At 43.2% G+C, this 21,419-nt stretch overlaps 1 protein-coding gene and 1 pseudogene across 5 annotated transcripts in view; both read left to right on the forward strand.

The window, feature by feature from the left end:
* CKAP5 (cytoskeleton associated protein 5) overlaps positions 1-18,742 on the forward strand; it is a 113,261-nt gene extending 94,519 nt beyond the window's left edge. For 4 of the 5 annotated variants that reach the window (XM_086677531.1, XM_025927913.2, XM_086677533.1 and 1 more), the window contains 9 exons: positions 11,178-11,357; positions 11,838-12,025; positions 12,778-12,853; positions 13,563-13,751; positions 13,840-13,977; positions 14,474-14,557; positions 14,653-14,812; positions 17,775-17,926; positions 18,030-18,742. In XM_086677531.1, the coding sequence (XP_086533657.1) occupies positions 11,178-11,357; positions 11,838-12,025; positions 12,778-12,853; positions 13,563-13,751; positions 13,840-13,977; positions 14,474-14,557; positions 14,653-14,812; positions 17,775-17,926; positions 18,030-18,275 (1,413 nt within the window). In that variant the 3' untranslated portion in view covers positions 18,276-18,742. Of the gene's footprint in view, positions 1-11,177; positions 11,358-11,837; positions 12,026-12,777; positions 12,854-13,562; positions 13,752-13,839; positions 13,978-14,473; positions 14,558-14,652; positions 14,813-15,875; positions 15,929-17,774; positions 17,927-18,029 lie in introns of those variants that run through there. The other variant, XM_086677535.1, reaches the window with a different exon arrangement.
* Positions 2,101-5,377, forward strand: LOC147576512 (10 kDa heat shock protein, mitochondrial pseudogene; annotated as a pseudogene).
* Positions 18,743-21,419: the final 2,677 nt, after the last annotated feature.

Genomic DNA, 21,419 nt, shown 5'->3' on the forward strand with positions numbered 1-21,419 from the left:
TGTATATAATATATATTTATACATGTCTCATTGAGAGGACCTGAGAACAGCAATACCCCAACAGCTGTAAGCACTCCCAAATCTTATCTTCTGAATACCATTTTCCACTAAAAGGGAATGAGAGCTCCTTGGAGAAGGAGCAGATTCTAGGGCTGAATTAGAAAAAGTACAGGGCAATCCTGGAACATCGTATTGTACCAGACAGGAAGGATAGTCTCAAAGAATGATAGGGACATGTCAGAAGGATCCAGGGGCCAACGGGAACAGATGCCTTATGTTTGAAGGGGACAGTTTGAGCATCAAAGTAAATAGTGGTAGTAATGAGGTATAACCTAATACACTGAATAAAATTCAGGAAATTTATTAAATTCAAAAAAACTTAAGAAAATAGGGAACCACAGTCCATGCCCATAGAAATAAAAAATTTGAAGAGAAATGGGATATTTGCAGTTTCATAGTACCTCTCCACAAAATACAAAGGACAAATACATAAGAAGTAGCCAAAAAATAAAAAATACTTCGAGAATTTGACAGTACAGAAGCGTAGCACACACCACCCTGGAAGATAAAATCATGTGCCACCTCATAGGATCCAGTGAGAATTCAGCATCACTTTGTTCACATTCCTGATGTCATCTAATCATGAGGAAATCTCAAATAAATGCAAACCAAGGGATATTTTACAAATGTCAAGGTCAAGAAAGTCAAGGAAAGACTGAGGATTGGTCTACACTGAAGAGAGACTAAGAGACATGAGTAAATACAGTGAATGATTCTGACCTGGCCTTTAGCTATGAAGAACGTGATCAGGGCAGTTGGAGAAAATGGAGCCTGAAGATTAGATGGTAGTAACATCCGTCCTAACTTCTGATTTTGAGTGTTGTCTCATTAGACATCTCCATGAAGACAGATGGTTGGAAATGGTGGAATTGGAAATCTTAGCACAAGGTTTTTGCTATTGTTCTACAAAGAGTGTCCTGTTAACAGTTTTGGTATTGGAGGGGATTTTGGAAAACAATGATTTGAATGCATGCATTCCTCTTGCCTTTCTCCATCCCTTTCAATCCAAACCCATCTGCCTTTTCTGAGCAGAGTAGCTGCTAGGTCAGGTAGGTGGTGTCTGAAGTATGTATAAATGTCAAGCTCTGTGTTGTATAAGTACAAGACTTTTCCACATACGGGCCTTCAGGAAAACCTGAGGTTCAGTAGTGCAGAGCCCAGGGAAAAAGATTGAAACACCAAAATTCCTGGAAAGACTCTTTTTGTGGAGATCAGCATATCCCCTAAAGAAACGGCAATGGTGGTCTGTATGAGTGTTATTGATAGGAGGACCTGGTGTTCTCCCTGGCCCCCCAAGGAACTATAAGTTGCCGAACAAAAAGCCTGAATTCACTGTCTGAGGCTGGGAAGTCTCTAGCTTTTGTACCTTCAGAGACAGAAGAGCAGAAGTGCCCGCTCTTGGTGCTGTGCCATATGACTGATAGATTGCCAGCTGGCATACCACAGACTTAGAAGGGCAGAAACTGCTATGTCTCCCCTGCTCAGATTGCCATAATCGAGGATTTCCAAAAAGACCCAAGAGTGAATCCTGACTAGATAAAGAATGATAACAAGCCACACTGTAAGGGACTCAGTAATTGGGAAAAGGAATAAAACAAAATAACCAGAATGGGAATTTCCTGGTACAGGGAAACTTGAAACTGCTGGAGGGGACTAGATGACCACAGGGTTGGGGGGGAGGGGGTATGTGGAAAGAGTACTTAACGAGGATTATTTATTACATATATTCTCCCCAGCAAAAAAAAAAAAAAAAGTTTTAGAATTTTAAAATTGAGTAGATGGACTGAAAGGAGAGGATGATCACTGCTGAAACCAAATTAAATGACAACAGTGACAAGACCATTCAGTGGGGAAAGGATAGTCTTTTCAACAAATGATGCTGGGAGAAATGGATATCCACATGCAAAAGAATGAAGTTGGACTCATACTATATACAAAAATTAACTCAAAATGGACCAAAGACGTACATGTAATAGCTAAAGCTCTAAAACTCTTAGAAGAAAACATGGCAGGGGCAGGGCGGGGGTGGGGAGGGTTCTCCTTGTGGTGGTGGCAGCTCAAAAGCAAAGTACAGTTGAACTGCAGCAGCCAGTCATGTCAGGACAGGCGTTTAGAAAGTTTCTTCCCCTCTTTGACCAAGTTTTAGTTGAAAGGAGTATAGCCAAAACTGTAACCAAAGGAGGCATTTTGCTTCCAGAAAAATCTCAAGGAAAAGTGTATGGATGGGGCTCTAGATAAAAGAGAGAGATTCAACTAGTTAGAATGAAAGTTGGAGATAAAATTCTCCCAGAATATGGAAGCACCAAAGTAGTTCTGGATGACAAGGATTATTTCTGGTGACATTCTCAGGAAGTATGTAGGCTAAAATAAATCATTATTGAAATGGCGTCATGTGAAGCTGCCCATTCTAGTAAAGTTGTGAAATCTTCCATCATGTAAATAATTTCCATGTCTCTCTTTTATAATAACCTAATGGTATCCCAAACAAAACAAATAAAACATAGGGGGAAATCTTCATGATATTAGACTTGGCAGTGATTTTTTGGATATGACACCAAAAGCAATGGCAACAGAAGAAAAAATAATAAAATTGAACTTTACCAAATAAAAGTTTTGTGCATCAAACAAAGGTCACTCTCGAGAGAGTAAAAAGACACCCCACAGAATGAGAGAAAATATTTGCAAACTATATATCTGAAAAGAGATTAATATCCAGAACACATAAAGAATTCCCACAATTCAACCACACAAACAGAAAGAAAATTCAAAAATGGGCAAAGGACTTAAATCAACATTTCTCCAAAGAAGATACACAAATGGCCAGTAAGCATGTGAAAAGATGTTTGCCATCTTTTAGTCATTAAGGAAATGCAGATCAAAACCACGATGAGATACTACTTCATACCCCAGTAGGATTTTCTTTTTTTTCTAAAAATGGGAAATAGGGCACCTGGGTGGCTCAGTTGGTTAAGCAACTGACTTTGACTCAAGTCATGATCTTGCAGTTCACTAGTTTGGGCCCCTCCTCTGACTCTGTGCTGACAGCTCAGAGCCTGGAGCCTGCTTTGGATCTCTCTCTCTCTCTCTCTCTGTCTGTCTCTATCTCTGCCCTTTTCCTGCTCTCGCTCGCTCTTGAATAAAAACATTAAAAAAAAAAATTGTTTTTAAATGGTCAATAGTATTGGCAAGGATGTGGAGAAACTGGAACCTGTGTGCATTACTGGTAAGGACATAAAATGGTACAGCCATTTATGGAAAACACAGTCTGGTGGTTCTTCAAAAAGTTAAACAAGAATTACAATAAGATCCAATATTTCCACTACCTGAAAGCAGGGACCCACACAGATAGTTGTGCACCAGTGTTTATTATAGCAGCATTCTTCACAGCAGACAAAAGGTGGAAAACAACTTAAGAGTCCATCAGCATGTGAATGGATCAACAAAATGTGGTATATACATACCATGGAATATTTTTCAGCCATAAAGATGAATGAAATTCTGATGCATGCTATAACATGGATGAACCTTGGAAACCTTATGCTAAATACAATAAATCAGACACAAAGGGACAAATATTGTGTGATTACACATATATGAGGTACCTAGGATAGGCAAACACACAGAGAAAGTAGAATAGAGGTTACCAGGGCTAGGGAAGGGCGGCGGAATTTGGAGTTATTATTTAATGGGTATGGAGTCCGATTAGAATGATAACAAAGTTGTAGAAATAGATAGTGGTAATGGTTATATAACATTGTGAAGGTACTTAATGCCACTGGATTATATACTTAAGTGGTTAAAATGGGCACCTTGGTGGCTCAGTTAAGCATCCGGTTTGTGATTTTGGCTCAGATCATGATCTCACAGTTCATGTATTTGAGCCTTGAGTCAGGCTATAGTGCACAGCCTGCTTGGGATTCTCTCTCTGTCTGTTCCTCCCCTGCTCATGCTCTCTCTCTCTAAATAAATAAGTAAACTTAACATTTTTTTTAAGAGATAGTTAAAATGGTAAATTTTATATATTTTTATTATAAGAAAATTAACAGGGGTGCCTGGGTGGCTCAGTCGGTTACATGTCTGACTTTGGCTCAGGTCACAGTCTTGCGGTTCCTGAGTCCAAGCCCTATGTCAGGTTCTGTGCTGACAGCTCAACCTCGGATTCTGTGTCTCCCGCTTGCTCTCTGCCCCTCCCCCTCTTGTGTTTTCTCTCTCTCTCTCCCTCTCTCTCTCTCTCTGTCTCTGTCTCAGAGAAATAAAAACATTTAAAAATATAAATAAAGATTTATGAGAATATTAAAAAAAAGAAAACCGTCAGTAACAAAAACATTTACATAGGAATAAATCAAGCATTTTATATGTAAAACCTTTATAGAGGAAATTGAATGGCATTAGAGAATTTCCAAATAAATGGAAATATAATATGTTCACAAGGTTTGGGGTTATCAAGATGCCAATTTGCCTCAAATTTACCTATACAGTGAAAGCCATTCTAATCAAAATCTCAACAGTTCTACAGTTATGAAATTGATGCTGAAATTTATTTTTTTTTTTGAAGTTTTATTTATTTTTGAGAGAGAGAGAGCGTGAGTGGGGGAGAGTCAGCGAGATAGGGAGACACAGAATCCGAAGCAGGCTCCAGGCCCTGAGCTGTCGGCACAGAAACCCACGCAGGGTTCAAACCTACAAACCACCAGCGAGATCATGACCAAGCCCGAGTCAGTTGCTTAACTGACTGAGCCACCCAAGCACCCCAGCAGTCAGTTTTTTAAGACAGTTTTTTAATTAAAAAAAATTTTAAATCTACATATCTTTTTTAAATTTTTTTGAGAGAGCACATGCACATAACCAGGGGAGAGGGGCAGAGAGAGAGAGAATCGTAAACAGGCTCCACACTAAGTGTGGAATTCATTGCGGGGTTCATCCCACAACTCTGGGATCATGATCTGAGCTGAAATCAAGACTTGGATGCTCAACTGACTGAGCCACCCAGGCACCCCAAGAAAGTTTTTTAAAATTATAACACAGTGCAGAGGTCCTTTATCACTATACATCAACAGTAACTACAGAGCCACTGTAATTAAGATTGTGCAGTATTGGGGGCACCTGGGTTGCTCAGTTGGTTAAACCTCCGATTTCAGCTCAGACCATGATCTCACGGTTCGTGGGTTCAGGACCCACATCAGGCTTTCTGCTTTCAGTGGTGAGCCTGCTTCAGATCCTCTGTCCCTCTCTCCATCTGCCCATCCCCTGGTTGTGCTCATTTTCTCTCTCTCTCTCTCTCTCTCTCTCCCCCTCTCCCTCTCCCTTTCCCTCTCCCTCTGCCTCTCTCCCCCCGTCCCTCCCTCCCTCCCTCTCTCCCCCTACTTCTCTCCTCCCCCACCCCAAAAAAAAGGAACAGAAAAGACATTAAAAATCCCTTGGTAAAAGCTGGATTAATCAGTAAATGGTGCTAGGACTGGTTATCTTCCACGGGAACAGCAGTATAATTAGATTGCTATTTCCTACGCCAAAGTATATTTCAGATGGATTAAAGACCTAGATGTGAGAAGGAAAACTTAATAGAACATTTTTTACTTCACATTATGTAAGGATTTCTTTTTAAACTAGACACAAAAAAACATAAAGGAAAAAATAGAAATCTTTTACTACTTTAAAATTTCTGAAAACATCTGTTTATCACAAGATACTCTGTTTATAACAAAATGAAAAGCCAAGCAGGGCACCTGGCTGGCTCAGTCAGTAGAGCACACGACTCTTGATCTCAGCGTTGTGAGTTCAAGCCCCATGTTGGGTGTAGAGCCTACTTTAAAAAAAATAAATAAATAAAAAGACAAGTTATAGGTTGAGAGAATTGGGACAGATGTAGTAGATGAAAGATAAGGACATGGGAATGAAATAATTCTTAACCAGTTGGAGGTCAGAATGTTTTTTTTTTTTAAAGGAAAAACCAGATAGAATAGCAGTAACCCCTGGTGAAAGGCAGGATACCAGTTTACCAGCTTGGAGGGGCAGGAAGAGGGCTTTGGGTGCAACCAATGTCCTATAGCTTGTTCTCATGGCAGATATACAGATGCATATGCATAGAATTTCATTAAGATGTACTGTTAGGATTTGTATATTGTATTAACGTTGTTAAACCTTAATAAAATAGTATTAGTAAACAGTAAACCGGACTTAATATATGTGTACATAGAATTTTACAGTCTCTGAAAATATCTATATTTTTTTATATCTTAACAACTGTTGTAGTAAAAGATATACTCACCAAATTCTTTATTGGTAACCCAACAGACTTTTTAATAAATAATATCACAAAAAATAATGGCCACTTGGAAAAAGTATGAAACACCCTCCTGACTAACCCTTTGATTAAAAAACCAAAAAATTCTTAATAGTGAATAGTAGGAAAGCATTTCCCTCTAAACCTGTAGTGAAACTGCTGAACTCAGAAAAATATATTGCTGGCACAAAAACAGACACTCAGATCAATGGAACAGAATAGAGAACCCAATGGACCCACAAACGTATGTCCAACTAATCTTTGACAAAGCAGGAAAGAATATCCAATGGAATAAAGATGGTCTCTTCAGCAAGTGGTACTGGGAAGACTGGACAGCGACATGCAAAAAAATGAACCTGGACCACTTTCGTACATCATACACAAAAAAAAAGAAACTCAAAATGGATGAAAGACCTAAATGTAAGACAGGAAGCCATCAAAGTCCTCGAGGAGAAAGCAGGCAAAAACCTCTTTGATCTTGGCCTCAGCAACTTCTTACTCAACACGTCTCCAGACGCAAGGGAAACAAAAGCAAAAATGAACTATTGGGATCTCCTCAAAATAAAAATCGTCTGCACACCACAGGAAACAATCAGCAAAACTAAAATGCAACCGACAAGAATGGGAGAAGATATTTGCAAACAACCTATCAGATAAAGGGTTAGTATCCAAAATCTATAAAGAACTTATCTAACTCAACACCCAAAAAACAAATAATCCAGTGAAGAAATGCGCAAAAAAACATGAATAGACATTTCTCCAAAGAAGACATCCAGATAGCCAACCAACACATGAAAGAATGCTCAACATCACCCATCATCAGGAAAATACAAATCAGAACCACAATGAGATACCACCTCACACCTGTCAGAATGGCTAACATTAACAACTCAGTTTTGCAAGGACAGATGTTGGCAAGGATGTGGAGAAAGAGGATCTCTGTTGCACCACTGGTGGGAATGCAAACTGGTGCAGCCACTCTGGAAAACAGTATGGAGGTTCCTCAGAAAATTAAAAATAGAACTACCCTACAACCCAACAATTACACTACTAGGTATTTATCCAAGGGATACAGGTATGCTGTTTCAAAGGGGCACATGCACCCCAAAGTTCATAGCAGCACTATCAACAATAGCCAAGGTATGGAAAAAGCACACATGTCCATCTATGGAGAATGGATAAAGATGTAGTATATATATATATACAATGGAGTAATACTCAGCAATCAAAAAGAATGAAATCTTGCCATTTGCAACCACGTGGATGGAACTGGAGGGTGTTATGCTAAGTGAAATTAGAGAAAGATATGACTTTCACTCATATGAGGAATTTAAGATACAGAACAGATGAACACAAGGGAAGGGAAGCAAATATAAAAACAGCAAGGGGGACAAAACATAAGAGACTCTTAAATATGGAGAACAAACAAAGGGTTATTGGAGAGGTGGTGGGAGGGTGGATGGGCTAAACAGGTAAGGGGCATTAAAGAATCTACTCCTAAAATCATTGTTGCATTATATGCTAACTAACTTGGATGTAAATTTAAAAAAAATTTTTTAAGTATAGTATAGCTATAGTAATTAAGACAATGTGATATTGACATAAAAATAACTAGACTCAATGGAACAGAATTAAAAAACCCACAAATAAATACACGCATATAGGCGCAATAGATTTATAACTAATGTGTCACTGAAGTGTTCAACAGTAAGGAAAGGAAAGTCTTTTCAATAAATTATACGGGGACAATTGGATATCCGCACACAAAAAAAATAAAAAGAAAGAAAATGAAAAATATATTGCCTGAAATGCATTTGCTATTAGGAAAAAGCTAAAATGAAGTAACTTAGTATTTATCAGAAGTTAGAAAAATAAAAAATATCTGAAAGGAGATAATAAAGCTATAGTTCATGAGATGGATGTTTATTTTTTCAGTTTGTTTATTCATAATGTCTATACCCAACATGGGACTCGAACTCACAACCCCAAGACCCAACAATCACACGCTCATCTGACTGAGCCAGCCAAGCGCCCCTAAGATGGATTTTTAAAATAACAACTCTTAATTTGTTTCTTGTAAAACAAAACAAATTCCTTAATAGACTGACTAGAGAACAAAAATATGTATCAGGAATGAGGAAGGAACCAACCATAGATGTGGAAGAGATTAAAAAAAAAAAAAGTAACCCTGTGAAAATTTTAAACAATTCATCACCCCCCCTAAATTTTTGAAATAACCAGGGGACTTGGGGAAAACATTTAATTTTTTTTTTTTTTTCAACGTTTATTTATTTTTGGGACAGAGAGAGACAGAGCATGAACGGGGGAGGGGCAGAGAGAGAGGGAGACACAGAATCGGAAACAGGCTCCAGGCTCTGAGCCATCAGCCCAGAGCCTGACGCGGGGCTCGAACTCCCGGACCGCGAGATCGTGACCTGGCTGAAGTCGGACGCTTAACCGACTGCGCCACCCAGGCGCCCCTTGGGGAAAACATTTAAAAACAAGGAAGGAAACCTAAGAAGAATAAGAAAAGACACATTCGAACATATAAAATTTTAAGATTTTAATCTGCAGAAATCTACCATATACTATCAGTAGACAAGTAGTATATTGCGTACATATTGTGGAATATATTTGCAACCCAGATGACCAATAAAGGATTAATAGCTACACTAAACAGAGCTTTTATTAACTCTTGAGAAAAGGAGAACCCAATAGAAAAATGACTGAAGGATGTGAATAGGCAAATCACACAAGATATCCAAACGGCCAGTAAATATGTGAAAAGAGGTCCAGGCCCTCCTTTGCCACAAAATGCAAATTAAAGTAACAATAAGGGACCCCTGGGTGGCTCAGTTTGTTAAGTGTCTGATTGTTGATCTCAACTCAGATCTTAATCTCAGGGTCATCAGTTCAAGCCCTCCTTTGGGCTCCACACTGGGTGTGGAGCCTAAAGTAACAATAAGATAGCATGTTTTGCCATCAGAGTGGCAAAAAATAAAAAGCCTAATAACATACAGGCAGTAGAGCTTGTGGAAAAACAGTACTTGTGCATTAAATGTAGAAATGCAAATGCAATGTTAGTGCCTTTTTTTTTAATTTGAGAGAGAGAAAGCATGAGTTTGCGTGTGAACAGGGGAGAGGGGCAGAAGGAGAGAGAAAATGAGAATCCCAAGCAAGCTCCACTCTCAGCACAGAGCCCAACTCAGCTTGATCCCATGACCCTGGGATCATGACCTGAGCTGAAACCAAGAGTCGGATGGACGTTGCATGCCACCCGGGCGCCCCAATGTGCCTTTTTAAAGAAAACCACACAGTAATATGTATTATGCCATCATTTGAAATGTATCGTTCTTTTAGAAATAAAAACACAAGTATATTAGGATACATGTACAAAGACGTTTATTGAAACCTTATTTATAGTAAACAAAATAACCAGACCGGAAACACATTGAAAGTTAGTAAGGGAACAACTGAGTAAACTTTGGCACATGCATATGTAGACTGTTAATGCAGTCTTTAAAAATAGAGCTATTCCTGTGGCCTTTGGGGAATTTCATAATTTTCTGTTGTGCTAGAAAAGCTAGATGCAGAGAAATGTACGAACTATAATCCTCTTTAAAATAAACAACCTAAACCTTGACCCCATTTGTGCATGCACATGTGGTTGTATATGACTCTGTGAATGTGAAAGGATGTGGACCAGGTTGTTAATGTTAATTACCTTAGAAAAAGGGTAAGCTTCCCCCTGGGGGGAGAAAAAGTATTTTTTATGGTGTCTTTGTTGACACAACGTTGTTAAACAGCTCCAGTTATATAAAATTGTATGTGCCAATGAGGTATGACACGCATAAAGATGCAAATGAAAGTAGGACTCCTGGCTTCCACACCAGCAGGCACCATTCCCACTGCAGTCTGTCAAAATGGTGCTCCCTGGAGTTGCACAATAGGACAACCCTGCCAGAAAGTAGGGTCATTAGGGGTGCCTGGGCGTGTCAGTCGGTTGAGTGTCCGACTCTTGATTTCAGCTCATGATTCCAGGGTCTTGGGACGGAGCCCTGAGTTGGGCTCTGTGCCAAGTGTGGAGCCTGTTTGAGATTCTCTCCCATTGTGTGTATGCCTCTCTCTCTCTCTCTCTCCCTCTCCCCCGTTCTCATGCTCTCTTAAAAAAGATGGGGGAGGGGGCGGTTATTGAAGATTGACATGTTTGTCTCTGGGTGGTATTTATGTAATCATAAAAATAAGGTATTTTTACAGTAGTGAATGGGAAATACATGTTTTACCCACAGTAGTGCATTTTACTGTTAGTGACAACCAATGTACCAAACCAAAAAGAACACCAGAATCAGGATGTGGGAAAACTTGAGTTTTGAGTTTGGACTAAGTAGTCTGATCTTTCTGAGCCTTGCTTTTCTCATGTAGTAAATGGAGATCTTACTAACTTACCTTACTGATTCTCCAGAGCTGTTGAATGATCAAATGAGATGATGGGTATTCACTTTAATAGATGAGACATTTAAACATAAGGATTATATTCCCTAATCTTCTAGATAGTGAACCTTTTACAATAGGATCTGTGACTAATTTACCTAACAGTATCTTGCTCAGTTAGTATCTGCTGAGTGTTTGAATCCCTAAGGACTAGTTATTTATGTGTAAAGTGACTGGATTTTTTTTCTAGGTTAGATATTATTATAAGTACTTTGCTAATAAATATTATAGACATAACATTTTCCTGCTACTTCTAAGTATGAAGCTTGGAGACTGTATCTTGGGGGTTGTTTTGTTGTTTTTGTTTTTAATTTTAGTTAACATATCTTGGGGTTTTTGTTACCAGATTGATGAGGTCCTGAGACAGGAAGACAAAGCTGAAGCTATGTCTGGCCATATTGATCAGTTTCTGATAGCCACGTTCATGCAGCTAAGACTCATCTACAACACACATATGGCAGATGAGAAATTGGAGAAAGATGAGATCATCAAGCTTTATAGCTGTATCATTGGCAACATGATTTCGGTAAGGCCACCTCTACAGAACATGAGCTTCTTTTCAGTCTCATCCTACCTGGGTTCTAGAACCTGAATCTGTGTAGATGTTCTGTTGAATCCTACATCACTTACAGAGTTTTACTTGCAGACTACGGACTACTTTCATTAGATGTTGGGTGCCTTACTGTTAGGACACAAAATAGAATGCTTACATACTACCTAGATTTCTGCTTCCTGCCAGTGTCTTCATTAGGCATGGTAGGACCCCTGGTTGCATTGTCACAGATAACTACTCACACAGAAAGTACTTTTACAACAGGAAGGAAGAAGCACTCCAATTGGTTTTGGCTATTTCTGGAGATTTGAGGAAGTCTGATGGTTTTTTTCCCCCTAATACTCTGCATTTTTTTTTAATACAGTGTAACTGTTTACTAGAATGTGCCACCCACATTTATCTTCTTTGTTTTATATATTGGCTTTCATACCTAACACAAGTATGATTGGATAGCTGTTTCAGATAGAAAGCCTTGCCCGGGAGGCCTCCACTGGAGTACTGAAAGACCTGATGCATGGCCTCATCACCTTAATGCTGGACTCTAGGATTGAAGATCTAGAGGAAGGACAACAGGTGATCCGCTCTGTGAACCTCTTGGTGGTGAAGGTTCTGGAGAAGTCAGACCAGACCAACATCCTGAGGTATATCCATGCTCTCACCATTTGAGCCTGAAACAGCCTCTCTTTTGTCTACCCATGGAAACCAAAGTCACTAAGACCAATTATAACTTTAGGTTTGCCTAATAAGTTTGTTTATTACTCTTCTCTTCCTCACGAACCTAAAGTGTTCTGACCCGAGACAGCAGCTAAAACTAGTAACAACTTAGTAAGCCAGCCAGCATCAAGACTTTTCTAGAATAGGGACGCCTGGGTGGCTCAGTCAGTTAAGCATCTGACTCATGGTTTCTGCTCAGGTCATGATCTCATGGTTTCATGAGTTTGAGCCCCACAGTGGGCTCCAAGCTGACGGTGCAGAGCCTGCTTGGGATTCTCTGTCTCCCTGTCTCTGTTCCTCCCCCACTTGCACTGTCTCTCAAAATAAATAAACTTTAAAAAAAATTATAAAGAATTTTCTAGAATAGAACTATCATGTTTGTTGATTACCTCTCCTTCCACGTACATTTCAGGTACATTTGTTTCTCAGCTACCAGTGACAATGAAAAATAGTGACAAGCTTTACCATTTACCAAGTAGTAACTGAGAAAGCTTAAATGATTGATGTTTATTTTCTTTATAGCTGAATGTCAAGTAATCAGAGACAATCCTGATCCATAGGCTCTCAATTTGTTAGATGGATACAGAATATTTACACTTGGCCTTTCAACTATTGGTTTTAATTGGAATGCACGTTTGAAACTTATTAATGTTACCATGTTGGGATTTTTTTTTTCTAGTGCCCTACTTGTTTTGCTCCAAGACAGCCTGCTAGCAACAGCCAGTTCTCCCAAATTCTCAGAGCTTGTTATGAAGGTAAAGTTGAAATAATTTGATCTCTTTTCTTTCCAAAATGCAATACTTGTTAAAGTGTGCAGAGAGGGGAGTTGAAAGTAAGACATAGACTCAGATCAACCAAGGAACACCTGAAAAAAAATATACTTGGTCTCGAGTTTATACCCCAGGCTCAGGCCTGAACAGTTCTTGGCCTCAAACAATGAAAAGGGAAAGACGAATTATCCTAGAAGCAAAAGGTAATTAGTTTCATGAGACAAATGTTATACCTTTTTGGGAAATAGTAAGTATAGCCCTGTCCTGTAATATTTTAGCCTCTTGAACGGAAAACCCTAAGTGAACGTATCTGCAACATTATAACATTGTTATTACACTGTAATTGAGTCTGTGTCCTTGGGTCAGGTTTGGTTAAGCTGTATGAACTGCTGTACTGTTGGGTTCCACACCCGATTCTCCATACCTTCTCACCAAGGCCCCCGTTTCCAGGGAGTGTGAAGGAGGTGTGGGGATGATTACATGGATGGCTGGTCACACTCTTGCCGTGATGTGCTTGAAATGAGTGAAATTGTTCATGTTATAGCAGCTGAACTCAAAAGGCATGGTGGTGTTCCACACTTATATCCCTGACCATCTTTTGGAAGTGACCACAGAGCTTGGGACAGGTGAATGGTACCAGGAGTGATCCTCATTCTTCAGCCACTCCTCCTAACTTTGTTTCTTTTTCCAATAGTGTCTCTGGAGAATGGTTCGACTCTTGCCTGATACCATCAACAGCATTAATCTGGACAGAATTCTTCTGGACATACATATTTTCATGAAGGTCTTCCCCAAAGAGAAACTGAAGCAATGCAAAAGTGAATTTCCCATAAGGACCCTAAAGACGCTGCTGCACACTTTATGCAAATTAAAAGGGCCCAAGGTATGTGAGAACAGCAGCTGGTCCCTGAGGGAGCTTGAGAGAACATCACGGCATTGCTGCCATTTCAATGTGCGTCTGTCTCCCACAGATCCTAGACCACCTAACAATGATTGACAACAAGAACGAATCTGAGCTGGAGGCCCACCTCTGCCGGATGATGAAGCACAGCATGGACCAGACCGGGAGCAAGTCTGATAAGGAAACAGAAAAGGGAGCATCTCGAATAGTAAGTGTCCTGACTCAAAAGACTAAGGGTGGTGATCCTGTCACAGATGTAAACGCTGGAGCCCATCTTTCTGAGGGTCTAAGGTTAAGGCTCAGGGATGGGACCACTCTCCTGCTGAGGTGTCATAACCATTTTCCACCTTTAAGTTTTCAAATATGAACTAGTTCTAACCATGTGCCTCTTGGTCCCTAAGAAAGGTTTCTGTACTTGTGCTTAAGGCTTTGGTTGCCAAATAAATCCACTGTGAGCTCTACTTAATTAGGGAGGAATGGGCCAAGGTCCTTCCTCCTCAAGTTTAGTTGAAAAGCTGCAGCTGGAGGCATTCAGTAACTCAGAATGTTAGTGTTTTCCACTGTAGACATTGGTGCTTCTGTTAGCCACAGGAACATACCAGTAAGGTCTGGATTTTGAGATATCTTTAGTTCTTATCCAACCATGGGGGGGTTCCTAATTAATAACTCGGGTCTAGCCGGTCCTTTGTGCCTTTCAATTTCAGGATGAAAAATCATCAAAGGCCAAAGTGAATGATTTCTTGGCTGAGATTTTTAAGAAGATTGGCTCTAAAGAGAACACCAAAGAGGTAAAAGGGAAAGGGTCTAGCCAAATGGGCTTCTGCTTTATAGAGAAGGGCCACTGACTAATTTCTCCCTCCTCTTCCTTTTTCTTATTAACCAGGGCCTAGCAGAGTTATATGAATATAAGAAGAAATATTCAGATGCCGACATTGAACCATTTCTGAAAAATTCCTCCCAGTTCTTCCAGAGCTATGTTGAAAGAGGCCTTCGGGTGATTGAGATGGAGAGAGAAGGCAAAGGCCGTATTCCCTCATCAACAGGTATGATTTCCTCTAGTAGCTTCAGGGATGAGTTCAAAATATCTCCCAGCTCAGGAACTGGAGGCTTTGACACATTTAAATTAATGCCTGTGCTCCTCAATATTTAATGGTCACCAGCAATGTTCACATGGCTACAGACAGTGGTCACCTCTGTCACCTGACTTGACCCATCATCAGTGTTTGACAAGGACAGTGTTCCCTGCCCTTGAAACCATTTCTTCTCTGGGCTTCTAGTTGTCCATGCTCTCTTTGGTCTCCTCCTACGCAGCCTTCCTGGCCTCTTCCTTCTTGGTCTCCGATTCTTCCTCTCCTTGAACTCTTCATGTTGGCGCTCCCCAGGCTTCAGTCGGTAACCATCTCTTCTTACTCTCATTCCCGTAACTAATCCATGTAGTCTCATCACTTGAGATACCGTTTACGTGCCAGAGAGGCCCAGTGTTGTTTTGGGTCCAGCTCAGACCTTCTTCCTAATCCCAACAGATACATCCTGCATGATGCCTCCACTTGGGTCTCTAGTAGGCATTGTAAACTCAACATGTCACTGCTAAGCTCCAGATATTCCTCCAAGCCAGGAGGAGACCTGCTGTTTCCTTTCTTGTCCATCTCAGGTGATGGCAACTTTGTCCTTCTAGTTTGCTTAGACCCAGAGCCTTTGAGTCTTGTCTTCCTCTCTGTCGGGAAATCCTTTTGGCTCTGCCTGCAAACCATGTACAGAATCCACGCACTGTTCTTCATGCTGACCCCTTGCCTCCACTGTCGCCTTCCCATTTCCACGCATAGCACCAAAACAGTACTTCTCAAATGTTTCCCAAAGGCTCTCCCTTTCTCAGCAAAAGGCCTTCTAGAGATCTACGAGGCCCTACATGTAAGGCCACCACTAGAGCCGCGTCTTCTACTCACTCCGACTCCCATTCCGAATACTCCAGCCCCCACCAGCCTCCTTGCTGTTCCAGAACACACCAGGCATTTATGTACCTGCTTAGACCTCTGCACCAACCGTTTCTTACATGTAGATTGCTCTTCCACAAGATGGTCTTGTGACTGGCTCTCTTTGTTCCATCAGTTCCTTGTCCAGACACCACTGTCTCAGACCTTCCTTAAAATTTGTCATCTACTCCCCACCCCTTGATCAAGCAAACCACGGTATGTCCATATGTAGACATTCTGCTCATTACACTTCAAGAAAAAACATCTTAAGGTCTTGGAGGGGCATAATTTAAGGTGTTGAGAAGAAGAGAAAAATAATTTCAGAGAATATAACTGAAGCTTCAGCCTAGCAAGATACGTGGTGAGAGAGAACATGACTGGAATCTGAAAACCACAAAGGATGGCTTCTCAGCCTTTTGGCTAAGATCAAGTGTGAAAACCACAAAGGAACACGGTTTTTCAGGCAAACAAATTTGGGAATGTTAGAGGAGGAGTTTCACGGAACTCACAGAGAACTAGATACAGGACAAATGTGAGAGCTCTACTCTGCATGGTGACAGAGATCTCTCTTTTCTCTAACTGACACCTTCAAGGTCTTCCTTTGTCTCTAGATCCTGTGAGCAGTAATTTGCAGATACTTGGCTTTTCCACTGTGGGGAAGTAATGTTTCAGCTTAACATTCAGAGAAGCTTTCGTTCCTATCACTCGGCAAGTACTGTTGTGTGTGCCAGGCAGCAAACAGAGAGAAGCCTCTGCTAGAATTTCACATCCACCAGAGTAGGGCGCCCGGGTGGCTCAGTCGTTAAGCATCTGACTTGGCTCAGGTCTTGATCTCACAGTTGGTGAGCTCGAGCCCTGCTTTGGGTATAAACACGAGCCTCGAATGAGCCCCACTTCTCTGTCTCAAATACGTAAACTAACAAATAAATAATAGATAATAAATTAATAATCCACAAGGGTAGAGACAGACGCCGAACAATTAACCTAGTAGATACTGTGTTATGTGGGGTGTTGGAAGTGGTAAGTGGACATACCATAGTTTGCTTGATCGAGGCAGAGCCCCCTTTTCTCACTCCCAAAGTCCTCTCTGGTGATATCCAACATTTGATACTTTGGGCCTGAACAGCACATTTGCAACACACGTGCGTGTCCCCACTGATGCCTGAGCGGTTTTGTGTGGAAAGCATTCACACGTCCCTCACCGCTGACTCTCACGCCCTTCTTCGTTCACTCTCCGTCAGAGCATTCTCCTCACGTTTACATTAGGGATTCCTATTTTCCTAGAGGAATCTTGTGTGCGACTCTTTGGTTTACCGTAAGGAAGTTTGTCGTCCCAGGACCTTATCTTTTTGGTTTAGATAATGCATCTTGTAACGCATTATCTTTGGGTGTTTTAAATGCCTGCATTTTGTTATTGTTCCTTCTCGGGAATTTAAGAACTGTGACAGATTTTTTTGGTTTTTCCCCCTCTCCTGCCAGAATATTGCTCTCCACGCTGGGGTGACAGATGCTCCCGTTCCTGTCCCTTCTTTGGGTGTTTGTAGGACACCTCCGTTTCCGCCTCTTCCCCTTGAATACACTGTACCCTTCAGCTCCTGCTCTCTCCCCCGGTTTGCATAAGCACTTCCTCCTGTGTGTCACCTCGTCCAGACCTCGTCTAATCATTGCCAACATTTAAAGTCCTTAGGTTCCTCGGCTGGACACTTCCCGTAGCCCCAGCAGTGGCGTGGGCCTTTTGGATGGCCCAGGTCGGCGTAGGGTCACAAGATCCAACCCCTCATATCCCAGATGTAGATGGCCGGCCCAACTGACAGTCTGCTCTTCTCTGTTGACTCCTGAAGCTCTCGCTCAGCTTATCTTGTGAATTTCAGAGCACCCTTTATCACCAACTCCAGATGGACTCTTCTGGATTTTTCAGTCTTTATAATGGCGATATCTAGGTCCCAAATCGTTCCCTGTGGTGGCAGATCAACCAGGCCAGTCTAGAAGTGGGACGTGGGTACATTTGAGTGTCCTTTCCACACTTCCTCTCTAGGCATCTCCCCTCAGACGGAGGTCACGTGTATGTCTGCTCCCACAAGCACAGTGTCCTCCATTGGTAACACAAACGGAGAGGAGGTGGGACCGTCGGTCTACCTGGAAAGACTCAAAATCCTCCGACAGCGGTGTGGTCTGGACAACACAAAGGTACCGCTCCTTTCCTTCCGTGTGGCTCGGGGACGGAGTGGCCGCTGCCGTTCCAGAGCTGCGCACCGACCCGCTTGACCAATGTCTCCCCTTGTCTCCACAGCAAGATGACCGACCTCCGCTGACCTCTCTGCTCTCCAAACCAGCAGTTCCCACGGTTGCCTCTTCCACAGACATGCTGCACAGCAAACTCTCTCAGCTCCGGGAGTCCCGGGAGCAGCACCAGCACTTGGACCTGGATTCTCACCAGACTCACTCTTCAGGAACCACGACCACGTCCTCGTCCTCCACGGCTAACATTGACGACTTGAAAAAGAGACTGGAGAGAATAAAGAGCAGTCGCAAGTGAAGCCGCCCCAGCCCCCGGCACCCCGCAGCTTCAGTTCACTAAACTCGGAGTCCTCCTAGTCGAAGGGCCTCGGCAGGCCTAGCACACAGACTGGCCGGCTGCACACACCGCGGGTCCGGGAGGAGCCGCCGCGGCGCGAGTCGTTGTACATACTCTGCTTCTCCGCCAGCGCCCTGCCTCTAGAAGACTGTCCGTGTAGTAGTTTAGTGTACAGACTTGTAAACAGCTGCCCTCCTCTCAGCTCCGACTAGTCTCCATAGCCTTTGTCTTTTATTTTTAACTGCTCATTTGTAAAGTCGTCCTGATCTTTCCTAGCTTTTAACTATTAGAAACTTTAATAGTTTTTCCTTTGAGTTTGTGAGCTCTTCTCCCTGTAGCCCTGAAGGGTCACTGTATTCTGTATGAATGCATGGCATGATACAACTAATTTAAGAGTCTTTTATAAATAAAGTTTGCATTAACTAGAACTGTCTCCCAAGATGCTCCGTATCTGGGCAGCTCTGTCATCGGTTCTTGGGCCTGGCCGGCAGCCACAGAACGGTTAGGGAGGCCCCCTCACGGAGCAGCGCCGGGGCCGGGTGCACAGGCTTGGGCTTCTGCTCCCTTGGGAGGAGCAGCAGCGCACCTTTCCTGCTTTCCACCTGTAGCCCCCGGGAGAGCAGAGGAGTCCCTTCCCCATTTTGAGGTCCTGGTCATGACTTCCCTCCCACCAGCACTGTGGTTCCAAGGAGCTCTCGGGCTTCCTGCCACTTTGCACGCAAGATGGGCCCCGTTCTGGCCGGGCCGCGGTGCCTCTCACACGGGGACTGGATTGGGGAGCATCTGACTCAAGGAGGTGGGGGGACGTTCAGGAGCTTCCTGCCTGGTTTCTGGCGTCTGAGTCTAAACCCACCGCTGCTTCATGCTCAGTCTGAGGACCAGAAAGGGAACGGAGGAGTCTCCTCCGGGAAAATTCCCCAGGGCCTCCCTCCACAGTCAGAAAAACCCTTTAGCACTAAGAGGCTCTGGATTCACACGGGCAACTTCTTGGGCAGCCATTGGGGTCAAGGAACTTTTTTCTAGACTACCTTTCACTCAGCTGGCGCTCAAGAAATGAAAGGCTGGCGGAAAGTTGCTTCTAGTGTGGTTCTCAGGTGGCCCCCATGCTGCCTGGAATCACACTCGCCTCTGCCCCCCGCAGTGGGAACATGGGAGTAGGCGCTCCCTGGAAGGAAGACCAAGGAGTTAGTTTGCTGCTGTGCTAGGACAATGTATTTGGAAAGAGTGGCTGTGCTTGGGTCAGCGATTTGTATGCTGACAGCTGTGTTGAAGGGAAGCGATCTTGAGAACGTGTACCCTTGTTTCAAAAGCAGAGTTGGGATACTCGAATTCTTAATCCATTTCCCCAATCTGGTTAAAAGCTCTGGGCTGGGGGCACCTGGGTGGCTCAGTCGGTTAAGCGTCCGACTTCGGCTCAGGTCACGATCTCATGGCTCGTGAGTTCAAGCCCAGCGTCAGGCTCGGTGCTGACAGCTCAGAGCCTGGAGCCGGCCTGGGATTCTGTCTCCCTCGCTCTCTGCCCCTCCCCCACTCATGCTCTGTCTCGGTCTCTCAGAAATGAATAAACGTTAAAAAATAAGTTTTAAAAAAGCTCTGGGCCGCCAAGGTCCTGCAAACTCACTGAATTCCCAGTTTTCCCCCTGCTTTCTGGTCAACCAGAACCAAACAAGGGCAAAGGAACTCAGTCCCAATTCTCTGTTCCTGAAAGTATTGAAAAACGGGAAGGGAAAATAAAGAGGAGGGAAGGGGGCAAAAGTACTTACCTCCAGTCCCTTCCCACTCTAAACCATGAGGTTTATAGATCTTAGTTGAAGATTCTAGGTCACAAATGGTGATCATGGTGGCATCCATGTTCTTCCCCCAACCAGCTCAGGGATGAGACTTCACAGCACAGTCCCCAGAGAAGTATCAAGTGATCGGCATCTCACGCCAGCTGACACTCAGTGTTGTGCCTGTTGCAGGCTGTGGTGCCTCACTCCCCAGCCACAGATGCACCGAACAGGAGTGGCAGCGGGCCGTGGTGCAGCCGGAGACTCGGCGGAGCCGCGCAGAAGGGCAGTGGTGCGTCCGCCGTGCTCCATCCCAGACCAACGACCTCTGCCAGGAGCAACCTTCAAGAACATGCTGTGACTCTTAGAACTCAGACATTCCTCCAAACCCTTTCTGAATCTACTCATACACCCTCTAAGTCCCATTTCGTAGAGAAACAAATTGCTCAGGTCTGATACCGATGATGTGAGTAGAAATCCCAGGAAGCAACAACCCCACTAACGTGCTATTTGCAGGGGCCAGAGGAGGGGAGTGGCAGAGCAACTTTGATCACACCAGGCAGGAGTGAGCATACAGGCGGCCGTGATTTATGCACAGCTTACCAGGTACTGGGCACTTGGCTAAGTACACCATACACGTTACCTAAATTACTCCTCAAAACCTTACTGAGGCAAGTAATGTCACTGCGTACATCTTCTATGTAAGGAAACAGGCCCACGGAAGTCAAGGGCCTTGTCCGTGGTTCTCCCTTTCCTATCCCAGAACACTGAACCCAGACAGTCTGACGCTGGGGCCCACACTCCGAACCACCATATCCCACAAGACTCTCAGATGAAGGCACTTCAAACAACTGAGCCTGTTGGGGGCATTAATCTGATGTCATTTTAATGACGTGCAGAAGCACATAGGGACTTCCAAGGAAAGCGGGAGGTAAAGAGAAAGGTGTACCTACTCACCCCTCATCGCTCCAGTCTTCCTCCCGCCTCTTCTCTGGTCCTGGGACAATCGCTTTACGGCCCTGACAGCAGAGCGACTGAAAGCACAGGTTTTAGTATCTTCTGTGCTCCAAGTCCAACTCTGACCTTTCTTAACTACATGACCTTGGACAAGACGCTTCTCCTAGTTGATTTCCTCACCTACCTCTTACGAGCACGAAATGAGCTAACCCACGAAGGCCCCAAGTCCGGAACATTTTCAGTGCTCCTACTCTCAGGCCACCACCTCCCCATCACCTGCCCCCCCCCCCCTTCTAGGACTGGGGGACCCGCTAAGTCCTGTCATCCAGTCGGACTGGCTCTTCCAGAGCTGCCCACGAATGGCACTGGGAGCGCTGAG

The sequence above is a fragment of the Puma concolor genome, chromosome D1, assembly GCF_028749965.1.
Source record: "Puma concolor isolate L17-30 chromosome D1, mPumCon1.1.hap2, whole genome shotgun sequence".
NCBI classification, from domain to species: Eukaryota; Metazoa; Chordata; class Mammalia; order Carnivora; family Felidae; genus Puma; species Puma concolor.